Source organism: Lepidochelys olivacea, assembly GCF_965140295.1.
Source record: "Lepidochelys olivacea isolate rLepOli2 genome assembly, chromosome: 2".
In the NCBI taxonomy this organism is placed as follows: Eukaryota; Metazoa; Chordata; order Testudines; family Cheloniidae; genus Lepidochelys; species Lepidochelys olivacea.
The window spans coordinates 110,784,092-110,805,073 of NC_140412.1; the positions used below are offsets into that span (position 1 = coordinate 110,784,092).

General features: G+C 44.4%; 1 protein-coding gene across 5 annotated transcripts in view; it reads left to right on the forward strand.

Annotated features, from left to right (window-relative positions):
* KIF13A (kinesin family member 13A) overlaps positions 1-20,982 on the forward strand; it is a 203,206-nt gene that overhangs the window by 121,984 nt on the left and 60,240 nt on the right. For all 5 annotated transcript variants that reach the window (XM_084619470.1, XM_084619468.1, XM_084619471.1 and 2 more), the window contains exons 10-13: positions 2,073-2,184; positions 3,916-4,128; positions 7,235-7,345; positions 9,412-9,546. In XM_084619470.1, the coding sequence (XP_084475596.1) occupies positions 2,073-2,184; positions 3,916-4,128; positions 7,235-7,345; positions 9,412-9,546 (571 nt within the window). The remainder of the gene's footprint in view (positions 1-2,072; positions 2,185-3,915; positions 4,129-7,234; positions 7,346-9,411; positions 9,547-20,982) is intronic.

The following is a 20,982-nucleotide window of genomic DNA, read 5'->3' on the forward strand; positions in this document are numbered from 1 at the left end:
ATACTGACCATAGGGGCAGCGGTACCCCACAGTCCTTTGCAATGTATCTGGGGAATCTCTACAAAACACATAATACGAGGCACAGACTAAATCAGCCATTGATTAGTGCCAACCAAGAGTTAAAGCATTCTTCTTAAACAGGCTGTAATTTTGATGCTTTTTAATAAACCACAGTTGTTGCTATCATAATTGTAACTACTAAGCAAGCCTTTGAAAACAAAATTAATATTGCCCATAATACTGTGATCTGAGTAGCTTTCATAATACTAGGAGCAGTAGCTGGGTTCTATTTACTAGATGTCAGTGAAAACCCTATGAAAATGGGCTGAAACTATGCCATTCAGTGCAGTGTTCTCCACTCTGATAAGCAAGCACCACCTTTACAACTGCTGACTCAGGCACTTGTTTGGAATGTGCAGGCCTCCAACTGCACAATAACAAGTGAGCCCAGTCATGCATAAGGGAAAAGTGATGTTGAAAATGTGAAACCCACAGAAGCGATTCTCTTTCATGTATTCTGCACCAGGCTGCCAAGTAAACTTACTCTTTCTGAACTGTCCCAGCTTATTGGGTGCTGGAAGTGGCTTTTGTTAAAGGGCATTATGTAAGCAATATCAGAGAACAGTATGTAGATTAGATTAAAGTAATTACACATCTCCGGTGCATTATGAGTTATGAGGCAAAGTAGACACTGGAATCGTGTAATTATTTTATTGCAGCCATTTCTCATAATACTTCCCTTACAATGTTTAGACAATGGCTTTTGTTAATGGTAGGGTAGGAGCGAGGGCATGGCAGGCTCAGGGGAGGGAGTGGGAAGGGGTGGAGTGGGGGCAGGGCCTGTGGCAGAGCCAGGGGTTGAGCCGTGAGCACCCCCCTCCCCCGGCACATTGGAAAGTTGGCACCTGTAGCTCCAGCCCTGGAGTCGGTGCCTGTACAAGGAGCCGCGTATTAACTTCTGAAGAGCCGCAGCTTGGCCACCCCTGTGCTAGCATGTGTGATCATAAGGACAAATTGACATGCCCCTCCCTAAATTTTATTTCCTTCTGCTTCCTTGTCTACACTCCATCCATGCCTCCTCTCATAACATCCGAGTATGTCCTTCTGCTACACGATACTGGAATATCTTCTGTAAGAGTTGTAACAGCTGGAATCCTTCAGATCTCTCATTAAAACACTTCTGTGCAACATCTTTTGACCATTATTTATTGCAATAGCACTCAAAAGCCCCAATCAGGGTCATGGCCTCATTCTGATAGGCACTGTGCCAAGACCCACTGTCCCTGCATCTAAGGGCTTATTTACACTTACAGTGCTGTAGCGTATAGTGATGGCGCTGCCTACACATATGTATAAGTACAAATGTAAAAATGTATCTATATAGTATATTAAAATATGTAAATATAAGTAGAATATATAAAGGTCCAACTATTCCCACTTGCTCCTCAATCCAATCAGCATTAATTAGTTGATTCTTTGCAAAGGTTTTATGTGCGGATTGGAAATGTGGGGGCGCGGGGAGTAAGAATCTTTGCTTTAAAGCAAGACTAACTTCCTTTAACCTGGTGCTTCAGCTATTTTGTCAATCTAATTTAGACCCTGAACCTGCATACGTTTATGAACATGCTTAAGTGTGTGAGTAGTTCTGTTGACTGCAGTCCCTCTTACTCAGCTCTACAGTGCCATCAGCAGTGCTTAATGAATAAGTGTTGAGGCAAAAGGTCTCTTACCTTTGGACTTTAGCCTCTGAGGAGGGGTACATAAGACGCTGCAACCTCACATGCTGAAGTATTTGAAATATTGTAATATTTTAACTGAGTTCCAAACTTTCTGGTTTAGTCTCATCAGGTTGCAGTATGAAATCCTAGGCAGCCACTTAAACTGCTCTCTGAATCCAATTCTCTTTTTATAAATATGGTTACTTTAACAGGCATCTTTCGAAACAGTATATGAACAACTGCAAACCACAAAGTCTAGTTCTCTTTCAAGTCCTCCTCCTCTTCTGCATTTTACCAAATCATATTGTTTGGAATATATACACAAAGCTGTTTAATGTTTTGCTGTTTTCTTAGGTCACTCTCAACACTGGGGTTGGTTATATCATCACTTGCTGACCAAGCAGCAGGAAAGGGGAAAAACAAGTTTGTGCCTTATAGAGATTCTGTACTCACTTGGCTTCTCAAGGTAACGCATGGTCTCATTTCACCCTGTAGACCAGTGGTTTTCAAACTTTATGAGCTGAGCCCCCCTTTTGACTTACAATTTTTAGTTGCCCCAGCCCAGACAAAACAGACAGACTGGGTGGCCCCCTCAGGTGAGTCAGGGGTGGAGGTGGCGCTCTGTCTCCAAGCCCCGCCATGCAGGGCTGCCCCAAGCCTTGCCATGTGGGGCTCATCCAAGCCTCCGCTGCTGCCCTGGTTGGGGGGGGAGGGAGCACAGTGTGGGCCCTGCGAGGGGCATTATGGTCACACATAGAGGAATGGGACTCTGAGCTGCACCCAGGAAAGTGTACAGTGACCCTGTGAATGCCAGGCTGTGAACAGGCAGACAGCTGAGCAAGCCATCTTCTACACAGTGAGCCACTGAGCACCCTGGCTTTGCACCCCACCGTGACTCCTGCTTCGGGGTTTGGCTACAGCAGGGGTGGAGAAGGAGCCACAGTGATCCCGAAGTAACACAGCTTGTGTGGTACTGACAGCGTCTCCTTCCTGGGCTGCGCCGGGCTGCCTGTGGCTTTCCAGAACAGCTGCAGTCATGGGCAGGGAGTAATCTTCCAGGGCACATGCGGCTGCCCGCAGTGGGTGAAGATCCCATCCCTCTGCCTCAGCACTGGCCTGGAGGTCCCTGTTCGGGCTTCTTTATGCTGTTTGAAGGTTGACAGATTCCATCCCCTTGGGGGAGCCACGCCACCCTGATCTGGCCTGGGAAGGCTGCCTGCAATCCACTCATCCCCTGCGCCAGGGCCAGCCTCAGACACATCTCGAGTGGCAGGAACCTGTAGGCAGAGCGACGCTCTCCACAGCGCTTTGGGCGCCTCATGCAGCTCTGGAACAATACAAGCCCCATTCCCCACCCCTCACCTTTGGTCCCAGGAGCCACTGTCCACACAGTCCCCTGGCACTTCCTCTGTCCCCACACTTATCTGTGGCTCAAAATGGCAGCCTGTTTGACACTGGCTCTAAATGCCATGAGGGGAGGAGTGTGAAGTCATCACGAGGGCAGCTATTGGAGTACAGCCATCCCTGTCACGTGAGTGGGGAAGGGGTGGGATCTGTGTGCGGGTTGGAGGAGTTGCTGTCCATTCCCAGCCCAGGCAGAAGTGTATCGTTGATCTTGCCACTGCCTGCTCCTCTGCATGACAGTCATGAGCAAAAAGACACAGGTCTCCTACATGTGGCCAGTTGAGCCTGCCTTCCTGAGCCACCTCAAGAGGGGGTTGGGTATCAGGAGGGGCCAGCCCTGCGCTGGACCCCCCCGAACATTCCTCCGCACTCCTCTGGAGAGATGCGCCCCACAGTTTGAAAACCTCTGCTGTAGACAAACTGTAAGCATGATGTGTTGTGGGATCGAAGCATACAGTTTTGATTTTTAATGAGCTGTGGGGTGGCTGCTGCTACAAACTTCTTTCTATACTACTAGGAACAGATTCTCTGCTGCTGTTTTTGCTCTGCCTGCAGTGATATCTTATGACCTACGGTACTAATCTGTAGTGGGATCATGTCTAATGCACTGAGACCTAGAAATTGTTTGAGTTATAGATCAGATTCAGATTAATCAGTGCACTTTGGTGTCTAAATAGATGTCATATATATTTCAAATCTGTTCTTTACAAGGGCACATTATGACTACAGAGAGAATGGGGTACATTTTAATATGTCCTGTATTCCTCAAACTTTCGAAGATTATGCTTTACAGGACAACTTGGGAGGAAACAGCCAAACTGCCATGATAGCCACAATTAGCCCATCAGCTGACAATTATGAAGAAACGCTCTCTACGCTGAGATATGCAGACAGAGCCAAAAGGATAGTTAATCATGCTGTGGTAAATGAAGATCCAAATGCCAGGGTCATTCGAGAACTACGTGAAGAAGTGGAAAAATTGAAAGAACAGCTCTCGCAAGCTGAGGTAAAGTTATTTGGAGCTCTGTGTATCTAGAGTTCTATAAGGAAATATCAAGTGTTTTGATAGGAATTTCCTTCAATGTGTAGTTCTTACAACAAAGTTCGGAAGTGAGATTGCTATGTTAATTACATTGTAAGTCATTAACTTTGTTTCTTGAAATAAGCTGAAATATCTGATGGTTCATGAGCCTCTTGTAAGCATACACTGGGTTGTGCAGAAGGTGTACCTTGCCAAACTAGATCCTTTCCTGAAGAACTTAATCTAAAGGCACAAGTAGATACTCTGTAGTACAGCATAGAACAGTCTGTGGCCTGTGATCATAACTGCATAGTAGGTTTCAACTTTTTATTGTGTTGTGGGGGTTTTTTTTGGTATATTTTGGGTTTTTTGGAAGGAGTGGGATGTAGCTTGGTTAAGTTAAATGGGGCAGTAAAAGAGACAGAGTCAGGAGACAAAAACACTAAGGGAACTGGTTTGCTGTGACCGCTGCCTATTATGCTAATAGTAATGGTCTCCCTGTTAACCTTATTTTCCCCCATCTATATGATGTTATCACCTCTTGTCTCCCACATAGATTGTAAGCTCTGTACGACAGAGGTTGTCTTTCCTGTGTGTCTGAGTGTGAGTGACCCTTTCCAGACTACTATACCCTTTTCAGGAGTCTGATGTGTCTTGCGTACCTCAAGTTTCACCTCACTTAAAAACTACTTGCTTACAAAATCAGACCTAAAAATACAAAAGTGTCGCAGCACACGGTTATTGAAAATTGCTGGCTTTCTCATTTTTACTATATAATTATAAAATAAATCAATTGGAATATTAATATTGTACTTACATTTCAGTGTATAGTATATAGAGTAGTATAAACAAGTAATTATATGAAATTTTAGTTTGTGCTGACTTTGCTAGTGCTTTTTATGTAGCCTGTTGTAAAACTAGGCAAATATCTAGATGAGTTGATGTGCCCCCTGGAAGACCTCTGCGTACCAGCGGGAGTATGCGTACCACTGGCCTTATGGCATTTAGGTTCTGATTACTGAGCTCTCTGAGAGCTGCTTTGGACAAGCATAAAGAGTAGGAGATGAGATTAGAGATGAATGTGAGGATGGATTTGTGTAGTGTAAGCAAGAAAGAGAAGCTAGTATAGAGGTTGTTAAAGAAGCTATATGAGGCTGAAATGGCAAAGTTTCCATGAATTTCTGTTTTTCTTTGCAATGTAGACTATTAATTCTGTTCCATAAATTAAAGAAATGCCTAATTTTACCTATTCTTCTAACCATTTAAAAAAAAACAGGTTATATTAGTTGTTTCTGTATTAAACTGTCATTTGTGTTCATGGTATGTGGGCGACCTCTGGCTGAATACTGTTGTCAAGCAGTGTTGGTATAGCCGCATTGGTCCCAGGATATTAGAGAGACAAGGTGAGTGAGGTAATATCTTTTATTGGATCAGCTTCAAAATGATCCGAGGAGATGAGCTTTCAAGCTTGCATAGATCGCTCCTTCAGGTCTGGGAAATGTACTCAGTGTGTCACAACTAAATACAAGGTGGAACAGATTGTTTAGCATAAGTGGTTAACATTTACTTCATTTTGAATGGTCCCTTGAAATATGGGTTTCCTCAAAGGAAACCTGTACAACACCTTCAAAAGATGAGCCATGGAGCTTAAATTTATAACTTTACTAGACACTAAAAATCATTGACTGAATGGAGAAACTGGATTTATGGCTTATTACAGCAATCTATAACCCACTTAACCCCTCCACCATTTTTTTTTCCTTTCACCCCTATGATTGGAGATGTGTTAATGGGCCACTTACCTCGAATGGTCCTTTAATATATATTAACTACTTATGCTAAACAATCTGTTCCACCTTGTATTTAGCTGTGGGACTCTGGGTATGTCTATACTACAACAAAAACCCCATGGCTGGCCCATGCCAGCTGACTTGGGATAAGGGGCTACTTAATTGCAGAGTAGATGTTTGTGCTTGGGTTGAAGCCCAGGCTCTAGAACCCTGCAAGATGGGAGGGCCACAGAGCTCAGGCTGCAGCTTGAATATCTACATTGCAGTTAAACAGCCCCTTAGCACAAACACCATGAGCCCGACTTGGCTGGCATGGGCCAGCCGTGGGTGTCTAATTGTAGTGTGCACGTACCCTCTCAGGACATTTCCCAGACCTGAAGAAGAGCTTTGTGTAAACTCGAAAGCTTGTCTCTCTCATCCGCAGAAGTTGGTCTAATAAAATATATTACCTCACCCACTCTGTCTCTCTACTGTTGTCAGGGATGTATTTGAAGCTACCTAAAAATGCTCTGAATTTACCCAAAATTACCTGTTGTCTTGTCTGTCTGACTAAATTATGTAAAACTTTCAAGCTTACTGTTCTCCTACCCTTTTACTGACACCAAAGAATCATGAGAAACAAAAATATCTACTGAATACCCACATGGATGGTCTCACCACCTTATTTAATTTCTTTTTGACAATTATTAGGGTGAGAAACCTCTCCTAGTCCTAGAGCACATCTGATATTGCTTTATACCCACTGCCTGTCTCAGTTTTCATCTTCAATCCTCAATTTTTCTATAATTGGCTAGGACACCTACAAAATCAGAATAGGCAAAATATTAGGAACGCCACATGTGTCCTCAATCTAGTGAAGGCATTTAATTCAAATAGTTATAAGAAGAATAAATTAAAGAAGGGTGATTGAGAATATCCAAGTACAAAGGAATAACTTGTTAGATATTTTTGTTTGCATATAGTCACCCAGTTTTTGCATAAATATATTGGGTCAGATCTTCAGCTTTGATAAATCTGCATAGCTCTGTTGACTCTGATGGAGCGACCTAGATTTACACCAGCTGAAAAATTGTCCCATTGTTGTCAACTGTTCTTTCAGTGCTCAACTAGGGATCTATGTCACATATTCACAGTTTCCCCTGTAAAATTAACTCAACAAAAAAAGGAAAAGTCCTGTCATGGCTCGATTAGTAATTTATTCCTATTGTGGCCAGCAGCTTGCTAAAACCAGCTTGAGCAGAGTTATTTTATGTATGATGATATTTTAAAATTGTAATAATTTTCTTCTTCTCAACATTAAGGCCTTGAAGGCACCAGAGCTGAAGGAAAAATTGGAAGAATCTGAAAAACTGATAAAAGAACTTACAGTCACCTGGGAGGAAAAGCTAAGGAAAACAGAAGAAATTGCACAGGTAGTCCAGATACTTTAACTACTGAGATCTGGATCCTCAGCTGGTGTAAATCAACATAACTCTATAAACTTTAATGGATCTTTGCTGACTTACAATAGCTGAGAGTCTGGCCATGGATATTGCTGTTTCCTACTCCTTTACTTCTGTGGGGCACCCTCTCTTGGTCTTTCATCCTTTCTCTGTATTTTCCATTTTTTTTACCATTTCATTCAACCTTGTATCCAGAGTACAGTGTAATTTGCCGACACTGACAGTTTCATTAGAATAGATTTAATGGGATCGCTGCCATGATATGTACTTAAAACAAATGGCAGTGTGTACAGGCCACTTCAGATTTGTAAGACCAAAGTAGGAACATGAATACAATGGGTGAAATCATAGCTTCATTGAAATCAATGAAAAAAAATTCAAATTGACTTCAGAACGGCCAGGATTTCATCACTGAATTCATCCATGTGTGCTACTATAAAATAGTTCTTAAACATGAAGTGACTCTGTAAAGTAAAGGAAGAAAATTGTGTAAAAACAAATTAACTTACTGGTGTCATTAAGGGCTTGTCTACCCAAGGGCACTTGGGAAAATTATTCCGAATTAGCTAAAGGTGCGAATTAAAAATGGATTATTTAAACTTCATTGAACTCCTGAGTGGATACATTCAGAATTAAAGTGGCCTTAATTCAGTTTATCTTAATTCTGAACTAAGATAACCTAAATGAAGGCCAATTCAGTTCTGAATGTGTCTACACAAGGGTTTACTACAGTTTAACTGATCCACTTTTAATTAAAAAGAAAAGGAGTACTTGTGGCACCTTAGAGACTAACAAGTTTATTAGCGCATAAGCTTTCATGAGCTACAGCTCACTTCATCGGATGCAGCCTTAGCTAATTTGGATAAATTTTTCTGAGTGTCCCGTTGTAGACAACCCTAATATTACCTTTGATTAGAATTTACAGAATTTTTAGATTGATTTATTTGCCATCATTTATGTTATTTGTTCTTTGTGGGTTGTAGAGTGAATGAGTCAGTTACACTTTAAAGTTCTCAGGCATCAGCAGTGTGTTATGTTTGGGTTGCAACCACTACAAAATAACATTTAGATCTAAACACAAACAGTTTTGCTGAATTACTTACAAAATTGGGGAAATGTTTCCATTAGTATTAAGTACTTTGTAGCTTTTTAAAAACAAAATAAAATTTTGAGCCCAAGCTACTTTATGGCATGCCCCTAAACCTGAAATCATAGCTGCTAGTATAGGCACCGACTCTGTGGGTGCTCCGGGGCTGGAGCACCCATGGGGAAAAAGTAGTGGGTGCTCTGCTCCCACTGGCAGCCAAGCTCACCTCACCCCTTGCCCCACCTCTTCCTCCTCCCCTGAGTGTGCTGCGTCCCCACTCCTCTGCCTACCTCCCAGCGTTTCCCTTCCGGCCGCTGCCAAACAGCTGTTTGGCAGCGTTAGCACGCTCTGGGAGCGAGGGGGAGGAGCGGGAACATGGTGCACTCGGGAAGAGGCGGGGCTGGGGCTGATATTTGGGGAAGGAGTTGGAATATTGGCAGGGAGGGGCGGAGTTGGGGCGGGGACTTTGGGGAAGGGTTTGGAATGGGGGTGGGGGTCAAGAAGGGGTCGAGCACCCATGGGAAAGAGGGGAAGTTGGCGCCTATGGCTGCTAGTATGCTTATCTTTCTAGTATTTGCATGTAATGTGACAAATTTGCAATGGACATGATGAGTCGGAACCTGATTCTGCAACCCATATGGTGCATAGTAGTTACTCATGTGAGCAGTCCCACTGAAGTTGGTAGGACTACTTGCCTAAATAAGTGCTTTTCAAAGTGAGTGAACATTAAAGGAGTAGGTCATGGTGCATAACATTAAAATCTAGAAAAGAATACAGGGTATGATCATTGTCTATTTTAATCCTTTTACTGTAACTTATGTGATAATACTTTTAGTAGCCGTGTCCTGTAGGTAGATTAGTATTCAGCTTTACTCCTTGCTTTCATTTAGTTATTTTATTGTCTCAGCAAACTATAATATGTGAGTTCAACCTTTTTATGTGTTTGTAGGAGAGGCAAAGGCAACTAGAAAGCATGGGAATTTCCCTAGAGTCCTCTGGTATCAAGGTTGGGGATGACAAGTGTTACCTGGTTAATCTGAATGCAGACCCTGCACTCAATGAGCTCTTGGTTTATTATTTAAAGGTAAGAATGCAAACAGGACACTGACATATTTAACAAATCATATTGAAGACCAATCTTGTTTTTAATTTCTGAAAGAATTTGGAATTTAGAGTGATGGACGTATAGTATTGGCGACAGCAAAGTAGAGTTGTCCTGATTTTCCCCTCAATTGTGTAGACTTATATTTTCACTGGCACTTTAGCTCCATTGACTTCATTGATTCACGATGCTGACCAGGAGAACCAGGCTTAGTGTGTGCAAGCCTGGTCCTGTATTGCAGCCTCAGTTTTTCCAACTGAAGGCTAGTTGTGACTCCCCTTTGGACTCCATCAGCACTGCTCCCAAGAGGTTGATGTGAGGCACTCCTGCACAGCACTTGCAATTCCTTCCTACCCATGAAGTGAGAATTGGATTCCAGGGATCAAATCTGGAAACTACCATCTGTCTAGCCCCACAGTGTTTGATTTCTATACCATATTAGCATGGGCTAGTTCTAAGAAACAATTCAAGTATTCTGAACAAATGGTTCCATAATTCATTCAATGACTATCAGATAACCTCAACTGACAAGTAAATAGGTTTTAGGGTTATTTTTGTTTTCACTGTCAGACACATCATATGTGCTCAGAGAGCCAAGCGGGGGTCCTTTCCTTATGCATTTTAACCCATAATAAAGTTTTTGCAGGCCAAATTAAGCCCACAGTTACACCTGTGCAACTCCACTGTCTTCAGTAGATTTGCACAGTGTACCTGATAGAAACTTGATGCTGGATTCCATCACCCTCACTCACGCTGTATAGTACTGTACTTCCTAAATTGTCCCATTGATTCTAATGGGAGTACTCATGAAGTAATGTACTACCCAGTATGTGTAAGAATCTGTCCCTTAGGCCTGGTCTACACTACGGGGTTAGGTCGAATTTAGCCATGTTAGGTCGATTTTCAAATGAATGTGTCCACACAACCAACCCTGTTCCATCGACTTAAAGAGCTCTTAAAATAGATTTCTGTACTCCTCCCCAGCGAGGGGAGTAGTGCTAAAATCGACCTTGCTGGGTTGAATTTGGGGTAGTGCGGACGCAAATCAACGGTATTGGCTTCCAGGAGCTATCCCAGAGTGCTCCATTGTGACCGCTCTGGACAGCACTTTGAACTCTGATGCACTAGCCAGGTACACAAGAAAAGCCCTGGGAACTTTTGAATTTAATTTCCTGTTTGGTTAGCATGGCGAACTCAGCAGCACAGGTGACCAGGCAGTCCCCCCAGAATCGCAAACGAGCTCCAGCATGGACCAAAAGGGAGACACTGGATCTGATTGCTGTATGGGGAGAAGCATCTGTGCAGGCAGAACTCTGATCAAAAAGAAGAAATGCAAATATATTTGCCAAAATCTCACAGGGAATGTTGGATAGAGGCTACAACAGGGACAAACAGCAGTGCTGCGTGAAAGTTAAGGAGCTGAGGCAAGCCTACCAAAAGACAAAGGAGGCAAACGGTCGCTCTGGGTCAGAGCCCCATACATGCCACTTCTATGATCAGCTGCATGCCATTCTAGGAGGGGACCCGACCACTACCCCACCACTATCCGTGGACACCTGCAAGGGGGGAGTCTCATGCAACAGGGAGGAGGATTTTGTGGAGGAGGAGGAGAATTCGCAACAGGCAAGCCGTGAATTCGTTCTCCCCAGCACCTACGACCTTTTCATCACCCTGGAGCCAATACCCTCCGAAGGCAGGATCCCCAACCCTGAAGCTGGAGAAGGCACCTCTGGCGAGTGCACATTTGTAACTACAGTACAGGGTTTAAAAGCAATAGTGTTTAATATTTGATTTGCCCTGAAGAATTGGGATGCATTCGTGGCCAGTACAGCTACTGGAAAAGTCTGTTCACATGTCTGGGGATGGAGCGGGAATCCTCCAGGGACATCTCCATGAAGCTCTCCTGGAGGTACTCTGAAAGTATTCTGGGATCATTGCAGTACAAAGCATAGCAGCGAATGGTCCTGGGTTTTGGTTGCATTCAAGCAACATTCGGTCTATATCTTTCTGTGTTAGCATCAGGAGAGTGATATCATTCATGGTCACCTGGTTGAAATAGGGGAATTTTTGTAAGGGAACAGTAAAAGGACCCCATTCATGCTGGGCTGTTCGCGCTTGGCTAAAAGGGGTCATCCCGGAGAAAAGCCACACCGTGGGGTGGGGAGAGGTGTGTGCTGCACATCCACCCGAAAACTGCAGCCCCTCCTTTTAAATGTGAAACCCAATCCATTGCTTGCTATGGGAAAGGATGGTGCTGCAGTTTGAAACCATTCCCACGTGTTATGCGTAAGAAGCCAACCCTGCGTACCCTTTGCCTTACCATGGCTGCATGGAAACTGAATTCTGTTGCCCAGCCGTGTGTGATGTCACCATACCGGCAGGCGCTCAATATAAAAGGCAAAATGCGTTCTTGTACCCAAAGCACATGTGCTGTCTGCTGTGAATTGCTTGATTCACTATGAAAGAGTCTCCCTTTTTTCTCAGAAATGTATCATCTTAAATTTTACTCTCCCTTTTTATCTCCTCCCAGGTGCAAATGTTTCTAGGCTCCCCCATCATCTCCGTCCCTGAGGTTATCACAGATTAGAAGGCGAAAAAAAACACACTTGCCATGACATGTTTTCTGAGCTCATGCAGTCCTCCCACACTGATAGGGCACAGCTGAATGCATGGAGGCATTCAGTGTTAGAGGCTATGAAAGCGTTAAGTGAACTCAAAGAGTAGAGGCAGAAGGCAATGCTAAGGCTAATGGGGGAGCAAACGGACATGATGAAGCGTCTGGTGCAGCTGCAGGAAAGCCAACAAGAGCACAGACCCCCGCTGCATCCATTGTACAACCACCTGCCCTCCTCCCCAAGTTCCATATCCTCCTCACCCAGAAGCCCAAGAACTTGCGGGAGGGGGAGGCTCCGGGCACCCAGCCACTACACTCCAGAGGATGGCCCAAGCAACAGAAGGCTGTTATTCAAACAGTTTGATTTGTAGTGTGTCTACAGTAAGAAATGTGGCCTTGTCCTTCCCTCCTCCTGCACCCCACCCCACCCGGGCTAACTTGTTAGTTATCTCCCTTTTTTTTTTTTTAATTAATAAAGAAAGAATGTATGGTTTCAAAACAATAGTTACTTTATTTCGAAGGGGGGCGGGTGGTTGGCTTACAGGGAATTAAAATCAACAAAGGGGGCGGATTTGCATCAAGGAGAAATACATACAACTGTCACACCGAAGCCTGGCCAGTCATAAAACTGGTTTTCAAAACCTCTCTGATGTGCAGTACTCCTTGCTGTGCTCTTCTAATTGCCCTGGTGTCTGGCTGCTCAAAATCTGACACCAGGCGATTTGCCTCAACCCCCCACCCTGCCATAAACATCTCCCCCTTACTCTCACAGATATTATGGAGCACACAGCAAGCAGCAATAATAATGGGAATGTTGGTTGCGCTGAGGTCTGACCTAGTCAGCAGACAGCCCCAGCGAGCTTTTAAATGTCCAAAGGTGCATTCTACCACCATTCTGCACTTACTCAGCCTATAGTTGAACTGCTCCTTACTACTGTCCAGGCTGCCTGTGTATGGCTTCATGAGCCATGGGAGCAAGGGGTAGGCTGGGTCCTCAAGGATAACTATTTCAACATCCCCAATGGTAATTTTCTGGTCTGGGAAGTAAGTCCCTTCTTGCAGCTGCTCGAACAGCGCGGAGTTCCTAAAGATGCGAGCGTCATGCACCTTTCCCGGCTAACCCACGTTGATGTTGGTGAAATGTCCCTTGTGATCCACCAGTGCTTGCAGCACCATTGGGAAGTACCCCTCGCGCTTTACGTACTGGTTGGCAAGGTGGTCTGGTGCCAGGATAGGGATATGTGTTCTGTCTATCGCCCCACCAGTTAGGGAACCTCATTGCATCAAAGCCATCCACTATGACCTGCACATTTCCCAGAGTCACTACCCTTGATAGCAGCAGCTCAGTGATTGCGTTGGCTACTTGGATCACAGCAGTCCCCACAGTAAATTGATTCCCTACTGACCGGTAGCAGTCAGGTGTAGCAAGCTTCCACAGGGCTATCGGCACTTGCTTCTCAACCATCAGGGCAGCTCGCATCTTGGTATTCCTGCACTTCAGGGTCGGGGAAAGCAACTCACAGAGTTCCAGGAAAGTGGCCTTACGCATGCAGAAGTTTCACAGCCACTGGGAATCATCCCAGACCTGCAACACTATGTGGTCAGACCAGTCTGTTTTTGTTTGCTGGCCCCAGAATTGGCATTCCACTGTATCAACCGGCCCCACTGCCACCAGGATGTCCCAATTGCCACAGCCCATGCTTTCAGGAACGTCTGGGTCCATGACCTCATCAAAATCATCCTCGTGGTGGCATCTCTTAGCCTGGTTCTGCATATACTCCAGGATAATTTGTGAGGTGTTTACAATGCTCACAACAGCAGCGGTGAGGTGAGCAGGCTCCATGCTTGCCGTGGTATGGCGTCTGCAGGAGAGCAGAGTTGCGGCGGAAGCGGTGGATGACGATGAATGCCACGAGAATAGATATTTATACAGACGACGAGAGGACCTGCGAGGTGAATTCATGGCACCAGGAGAGCAGAGTTGCAGCGGAAGCCGTGGATGATGACAACATGGAGAAATTAGCTATTGAGACTGAGCTCATTTACAAGAGCAGGAGAGCAGAGTTGCAGCAGAAGCGATGGATGATGACGGTTAGCAGTTGTACTGCGCTGTCTGCTGACAGCAGCACCCAGGACACAACAGCATCGGTGATGGTGAGCTGAGCTGAGCGGGCTCCATGCTTGCCGTGGTATGGCGTCTGCACGGAAGAAAGGCGCGAAACAATTGTCTGCTGTTGCTTTCACGGAGGGAGGGGTGGCTGACGACATATACCCAAAACCACCCACAACAATGTTTTTGCCCCATCAGGCATTGCGAGCTTAACCCAGAATTCCAATGGGCGGCGGAGACTGCAGGAACTGTGGGATAGCTACCCACAGTGCACCGCTCCGTAAGTCGATGCTAGCCACAGTAATGAGGACGCACTCCACCGACTTAATACGCTTAATGTGGACATACGCAATCCCACTGTAAAAAATCGACTTCTATAAAATCGACCTAATTTCGTAATGTAGATATACCCTTAATAAGCAAGTGTGTTGATGCTAAAGAAGAAATAGAGTCTAGCTTTCTTTCTTTTAGCAGTGTTGGCTAACAGGAGCAAAAGGCAGTAAAAATGTACTTTTGCTCTCTAAAGTGAGCAAATATAATTCTGAATACATACAGGGGGCAAATCTGATTTTTTTTTTCCAAACTTCATTTTCAGTTTCCAATTACAGAAAAACTTCTAGTCATGTAGCTCTTAATAGCCTTATATCATTTAAAATATTACATCATGATAAACATTTAAAATACAGAAAGCCAGTCTAATCAGTATGAAAGGGCCATTTTTGGTAGTCACTCTTAAGAGTAAAAACACACTTTAAATGTAACAATAAAGCTGTTAAACATCAGAGTAATACATTTTTCCTTACTTTTTTCTTCATGACACTAACTTCTGCCCATTCCGGTTACCAGCTTCGGTCCCTGAGATCTCCCCGACACAGTTGAGGAAGACAGCAAGCCAGTCCCTAGTATCTAACAGGTTGAGAAACTCTGGACTAGACTATCCACAAGGTTCTTTCCAGCCCTAGCTTTATCCATGCAGCTCACATTGACATCAGCTGTGTCGTTAGGTGTTGGCATGTTGCTCCAGAAATGTACCCACCTTCTTCGAGTAATGTCTCTATTGGTGCTCCACTTGAGGTGTGTGTAGACCCTATGTGCCTTGGATTAGAGATTTTTTGTAGCAGTGCCTATTCAGCTCACATGTGTGCTCTATATGTTATAGAATCATAGACTTCAAAGTCAGAAGGGGCCATTATGATTGTCTAGTCTGACCTCCTGCACAACGCAGGCCACAGAATCTCACCCACCCACTCCTGTAACAAACCTCTAACCTATGTCTGAGCTATTGAAGTCCTGAAATCGTGGTGTAAAGACTTTGAGGTGCAGAGAATCCTCCAGCAAGTGACCTGTGCCCCACACCGCAGAGGAAGGCGAAAAACCCCCAGGACCTCTGCCAATCTGCTCTGGAAGAAAATTCCTTCCCGACCCCAAATATGGCAATCAGCTAAACTCTGAGCATGTGGGCAAGATTCGCCAGCCAGCCACCCAGGAAAGAATTCTCTGTAGTAACTCAGGTCCCACCCCATCTAACATCCCATCACAGGCCACCAGCCATATTTACCGCTAATAGTTGAATTAATTGCCAAAATTAGGCTATCCCATCATATCATCCCTTCCGTAAACTTCTCAAGCTTAGTCTTGAAGCCAGATATGTCTTTTGCCCCCACTGCTTCCCTTGGAAGGCTGTTTCAGAACTTCACTCTTTTGACGGTTAGAAACCTTTGTCTAATTTCAAGTCTAAACTTCCAGATGGCCGGTTTATATCCATTTGTTCTTGTGTCCACATTGGTACTGAGCCACGTCCTTGTGCCCTGTACCAAAGATATATATCTGGCAGGGTGGGTAAACCACCCTCAGTATATTCTCAGCTGCCTCAGCCTGAGACAGAGCATTTAATGTGCCCTCTTATATTGTTCAAAGCTTTTTCTTGCATCTAGTTATCTTTTTTTTTCCTTAACTTTTTCTTATACCTGGTCCATTTTGTAGAAGAGTTTGTTTATAATCCCTTCCCTTCCAGGAGTTTTTACTTGCAAGATCCCAGTTGTCCTGGGGTAGGCTTCAAATGTTGCCTCGCTTGCCAGGGAGCTCTCCCAGTCAGGGGCCTGCATTCTTGGTGTATCTGTTTCTTGGGGAAAATGCATATCTCTCAGAAGTGTAGCATCTGCTCAGCATTTAAAATCAGAGGTAGGAAGAATTGGGAGATAAAACTTAAGTTCTTAATGATGCAAGATTCTCTCTGTCCAGCCTCAGATCCAAGCCAGGAGACCGCACCCCAGTCATCTGCCTCTGAGTGAGCATAGCCCCATCAATATCTGCACGTTTGCCCAGACCTGTTCAGGAGAGACCCATAAAAAGAGGACTCATTCTCCTCATAAAGAATTCACTTTGAAAGCGCCTCAGTCTCCTCAACATTAGACCGCATTGGAGACCGCACATCTCAATATGGGTATCACTGAGGCTCCAGGCTCTGTTGGTACCAACCTTATGGTAAGGACTTCGAGCTCCTTTAAGACTAAAGGCTCCAGACATGCCTTGGTACCTGGGTTGTCCTCCGTACTTGCAGAACCAAGACCCTTTAGCGAAGACATCTAAGTACTCTGCTTCTTAAAGGGTGACACCTACAGCCCTTTCCATACCTAAGCTGCTCAGCCAGACACCTGTGGTACCAAGGAGATGCCACACTTCTCATGCATTCTTGGCTCCTCCCAAGCAACCATCTTCTTCAGTACCCTCAACCTCCATTGGACAAGTCTCACCCGAACAGTCTGTGCCCTCAGTGCTGACTGTGGAATGTTGCCCCTTGCCAACTCACACCCATACGCTATCACAGGAATTTAGATACTCCAGAGACTTATTTGTCTCAGATGAGCCAGAGTCTTCCCAGCTAGTGGGTGAATATCTGTTGGTACAGAGATTGACATGGTCACCAAAGTTAGTATTTCCTCCGGTACAGCTTGTTCTCCAACTCCTTCTGAGATTGGTAGAGCTCCTCCTTTAGATGAGGAGAGGTTCTCTTCCGACTCCCAGATCTCCGTGCAGGATTCCCTTACTTAAACCAAGCAAGGGACCTTGCATCTGACCCTTCTGGGGAAAGGGAGAAGCTACACCCAGTATGGACTTGTCCCCCTTCATGCTGGTTTGAGCAGCATTGGATGCCACCACCCATAACTTATGGACCTCTTCAGTGACCATACTGGGGTGCTTGGGGTGCATATAGCTAGCAGTTTTCACGGGTCCTTAGTTCTTTTTGTGGGGACCATAGAAGGAAACATTCTCCTACTTCACCTCCTCCACGATGTGAACCAGAGGAATCCTTTGAAGAGTGGGGGGTCAGAGCAGGTAAGGAGGCTATTCCACAAATGACTATTTCCTCATCTTCTCCAGATGAGAAGATGCCTTCTCTGGCAGATGACTTCAGACAATTCCAGGACTTAATTAAATATATTGCAAACTACTTACAGATTCCTGTAGAGGAGGTCAGAAAGTCACAGAATAAGTCCTGGATATTCTACAGTGGACACATGGTCATCAATAAAGCCCTGCTGGATCCTGCCAAGACCATTTGGCAGAGCCCAGCAACAATACCATTGACATGCAAGTGTGCCAATTAAAAATAAATTATGTCCCAACCAAGAACTCTGCATTTTTATTGTCCCATCCTGCACTTAACTGTCTTGTTGTAGAAGCAGTGAGTAAATGTGGTAGACAGCAACACATTGAATCCACACCTTATGATAAAGACCAAAAACATCTTGACCTGTTCGGCCATAAGACCTCCTCATCTGGAAAGCTTCAGTTTAGAATTGCATATTTCCAGGCTCTTATGGCAAAATATAACCATCAAATTATTCTAAGTTTACTACCTTTATTGAGCACCTTCTGGCAGAAGATCGTGAACAATTCCAATCCATTATTAATGAGGGTCAGCTGCTAGCTAGGACCTCATTGCAAGTGACGATACAGTTGATACTGCGGCTTGTTCTATGTCTACAGCAGTGGTCATGTTTTGAGCATCCTGGCTTTAACTGTCTGGGTTCCAGAGAAAGGTCCAAAATATGGTAGAGTACCTCCCCTATGAGCTATTAAAACTCTTTGCTGAATCCACTGATGAATCCTTGCACAACCTAAAGGATTCCAGGGTCACCTTGTGCTTCCTTGAAATGTATACACCTGCAAGCAAACAAAAGTTTAGCAGGTTTCAAACGGCACAGAGATCCTGTCCTATTAAATTTTCAGGATTTCAGAGCTCCTCATAAAGAAGCTGAGGTTGCGAAGACAGAGGCTGCCTACTTTGTTTGCATCTACAACATCAAAATGACAGTTTTGACAGATTGGTTGAGGGTTTGGAACAATCTCGCATCATGGAGCTGCAACCACGCCGTTCTACCTGCCTCTTCCCACTTCGGAATCTGTCTCCACCATTTTCATTCTGCGTGGCAGAAGATTACATCATGGGTGTTGAGGTTCTAAGATCAGGTTACTCCATCCGTTTAACTTCCCTTCCCTGTCCCTTTTCAGGGACTTCTCTCATGAGCAGTTCTGATATGGGAGATAGATTCCCTTCTATGCATTGGAGTCATAGAACCAGTTCCAGCTCACCACAGGGGGAAGAGATTTTAGTCCAAGTATTTTATGGTCCCAAAAAAGTACAGGGGCTGGAAACTGATTGTACATCTAAGACTCTAAAACAACTTTGTGACAATACAAAAATTCAAGGTGGTGACTCTTGCAGCTATAATTCCGTAGTTGGAGCCAGAAGATTCATTTTTGGTCCTTGGCTTTCAGGATTCATATTTTCGTGTCATGATTCATTTTTCTCACAAGAGATTCCTTCAGTTTTCTGGTTGGTCAAGATCACTTCCAGTATCAAGTGCTTCCTTTTAGACTTTTTTCTGTCCCAACGGTGGTATTGAACGTATTGGCCGTGGTCACCGCTTATCTGCAATTGGGGATAATTGTTTTTCCATATGTTGATGATTGGCTGCTCGAGGACTGGTCTTACAACAAGGTTCTCTCTGCCATAAAGACAGCAATGTCCTGGTTCTTCAGGCTAGGTCTTCAGTGCAACATTGAGAAATCCACTTTGAGCCCTGTGCAAATGATAGAATTCAAAGGGGTCCCCTCAGATGCAGTATCAGTCAGAGCTTACCTTCCCATGGACAGGTTCATGATATTAACAAACCTCATTTCAAAAATTCAAGGCAGTCCACAGACATCAACAAGAAATTGCCTTCAACTGTGGGGACAGCTTCTACCTTTGTGATGCGAGATGACAGATTATGCTGCGCTGTTTCCAGGGATGGCTCAGGACAGTTGATACCCCCAAACAATGTATGTGCCTGAACAGACTGGTGTCAGAGAGACTGTCAATTGGTGGAAGAACCTAAGCAATGTATGTGCAGGTGTTTCATTAACCAGTCTCCCCAACTATCACCATAATGGCAGATGCCTCCTTGGTAGGTTGGGGGAGGGGGCATTTAGGGAACCACACCATTCAAAGCAAATTGTCTGCTAAGAAGCATTATTACACCTTAACCTCAAGGGCAGTCTGGATTGCCTGGTCTCACTTCCTTCCATTAATCTGGGACAAATCCATCAAAATCACAACAGACAAAGTAGCCTGTATGTTCTACATCAACCGATGGGAGAGTGAGGGGGGAGGAGATCCCCTTCCCTTTTTGCAGAAGCAATAAAGCTATGGGATTTGTATATAGCAAATCACATCCTTATTTCAGCAACTTACCTTCCAGACCTACAAAACATCATAACTGACAATCTAAGCAGATGCTTCCTTCAAGATTACAAATGGGGAGTTAGACTTCTAGACACTCAATCATATATTTCTGACTTGAGGATTTCCAGAAGTGGATCTCTTTATCACCCTTACCAACAGGCAGTTTTACTCAAGAGGAGGGTTTAGGCCCTCACACACTGGAAGATGTTTCCTTGTTCTGTGGACAAGAGGCCTTCTGTTTGTATTTCCTCCAGTGCCCCTGATACTGAGAGTGGTGAAGAAGATCAAGCAAGAGAAAGCCAAGATCATACTTAATCATTCTAGTGTGGCCCAGGCAGACCTAGTATCCTTACTTGATTCTTCCCTCCGTTTGTCTGGTGATGAGTCTTCTGTCAATGCCCAGTCTTCGGTGTCAAGACACTGTTCAGACTCTCCATCCCAACCAAGGAATCCTTTGCCTCAAGGCTTGGTTACTCAAAGGTTCACAGGAATAGAGACTTCCTGCTCTGCAGAGGTACAGTAAGTGTTATTAAACAGTAGGAAAAAGTCTATGCGAAATATCTACCTGCAAAAATGGAAAAGATTTCACCACTAGTGTGACCAGTGACATCTTTCATCTGTTTCGTCTTCCTTCTTTGCTGTCCTCAACTATCTGCTGGCATTAAAGTCAGGATTATTTAGGAGTTACATTGGGTTCACTTGGTTACTATAATGGCTTTTGTTCCCCGGTTGAGGGATTCTCAGTATTTGATCATCCCGCCACAGTGAGATTCATTCGGGGGTTGAGGAGCTTTTTTTCCTCACATTAGAGATCCCATCCATGTATAGGATTTAAATTTCGTATTCAAATGTCTTATAAAACCCGCTTTGGAACAGAGAGCCACCTGTTCCCTTCTTCACCTAGCAATGAAAACAGCATTTTTGGTGGGCATCACTTCTGCTCAAAGAATTGGGGAAATAGGA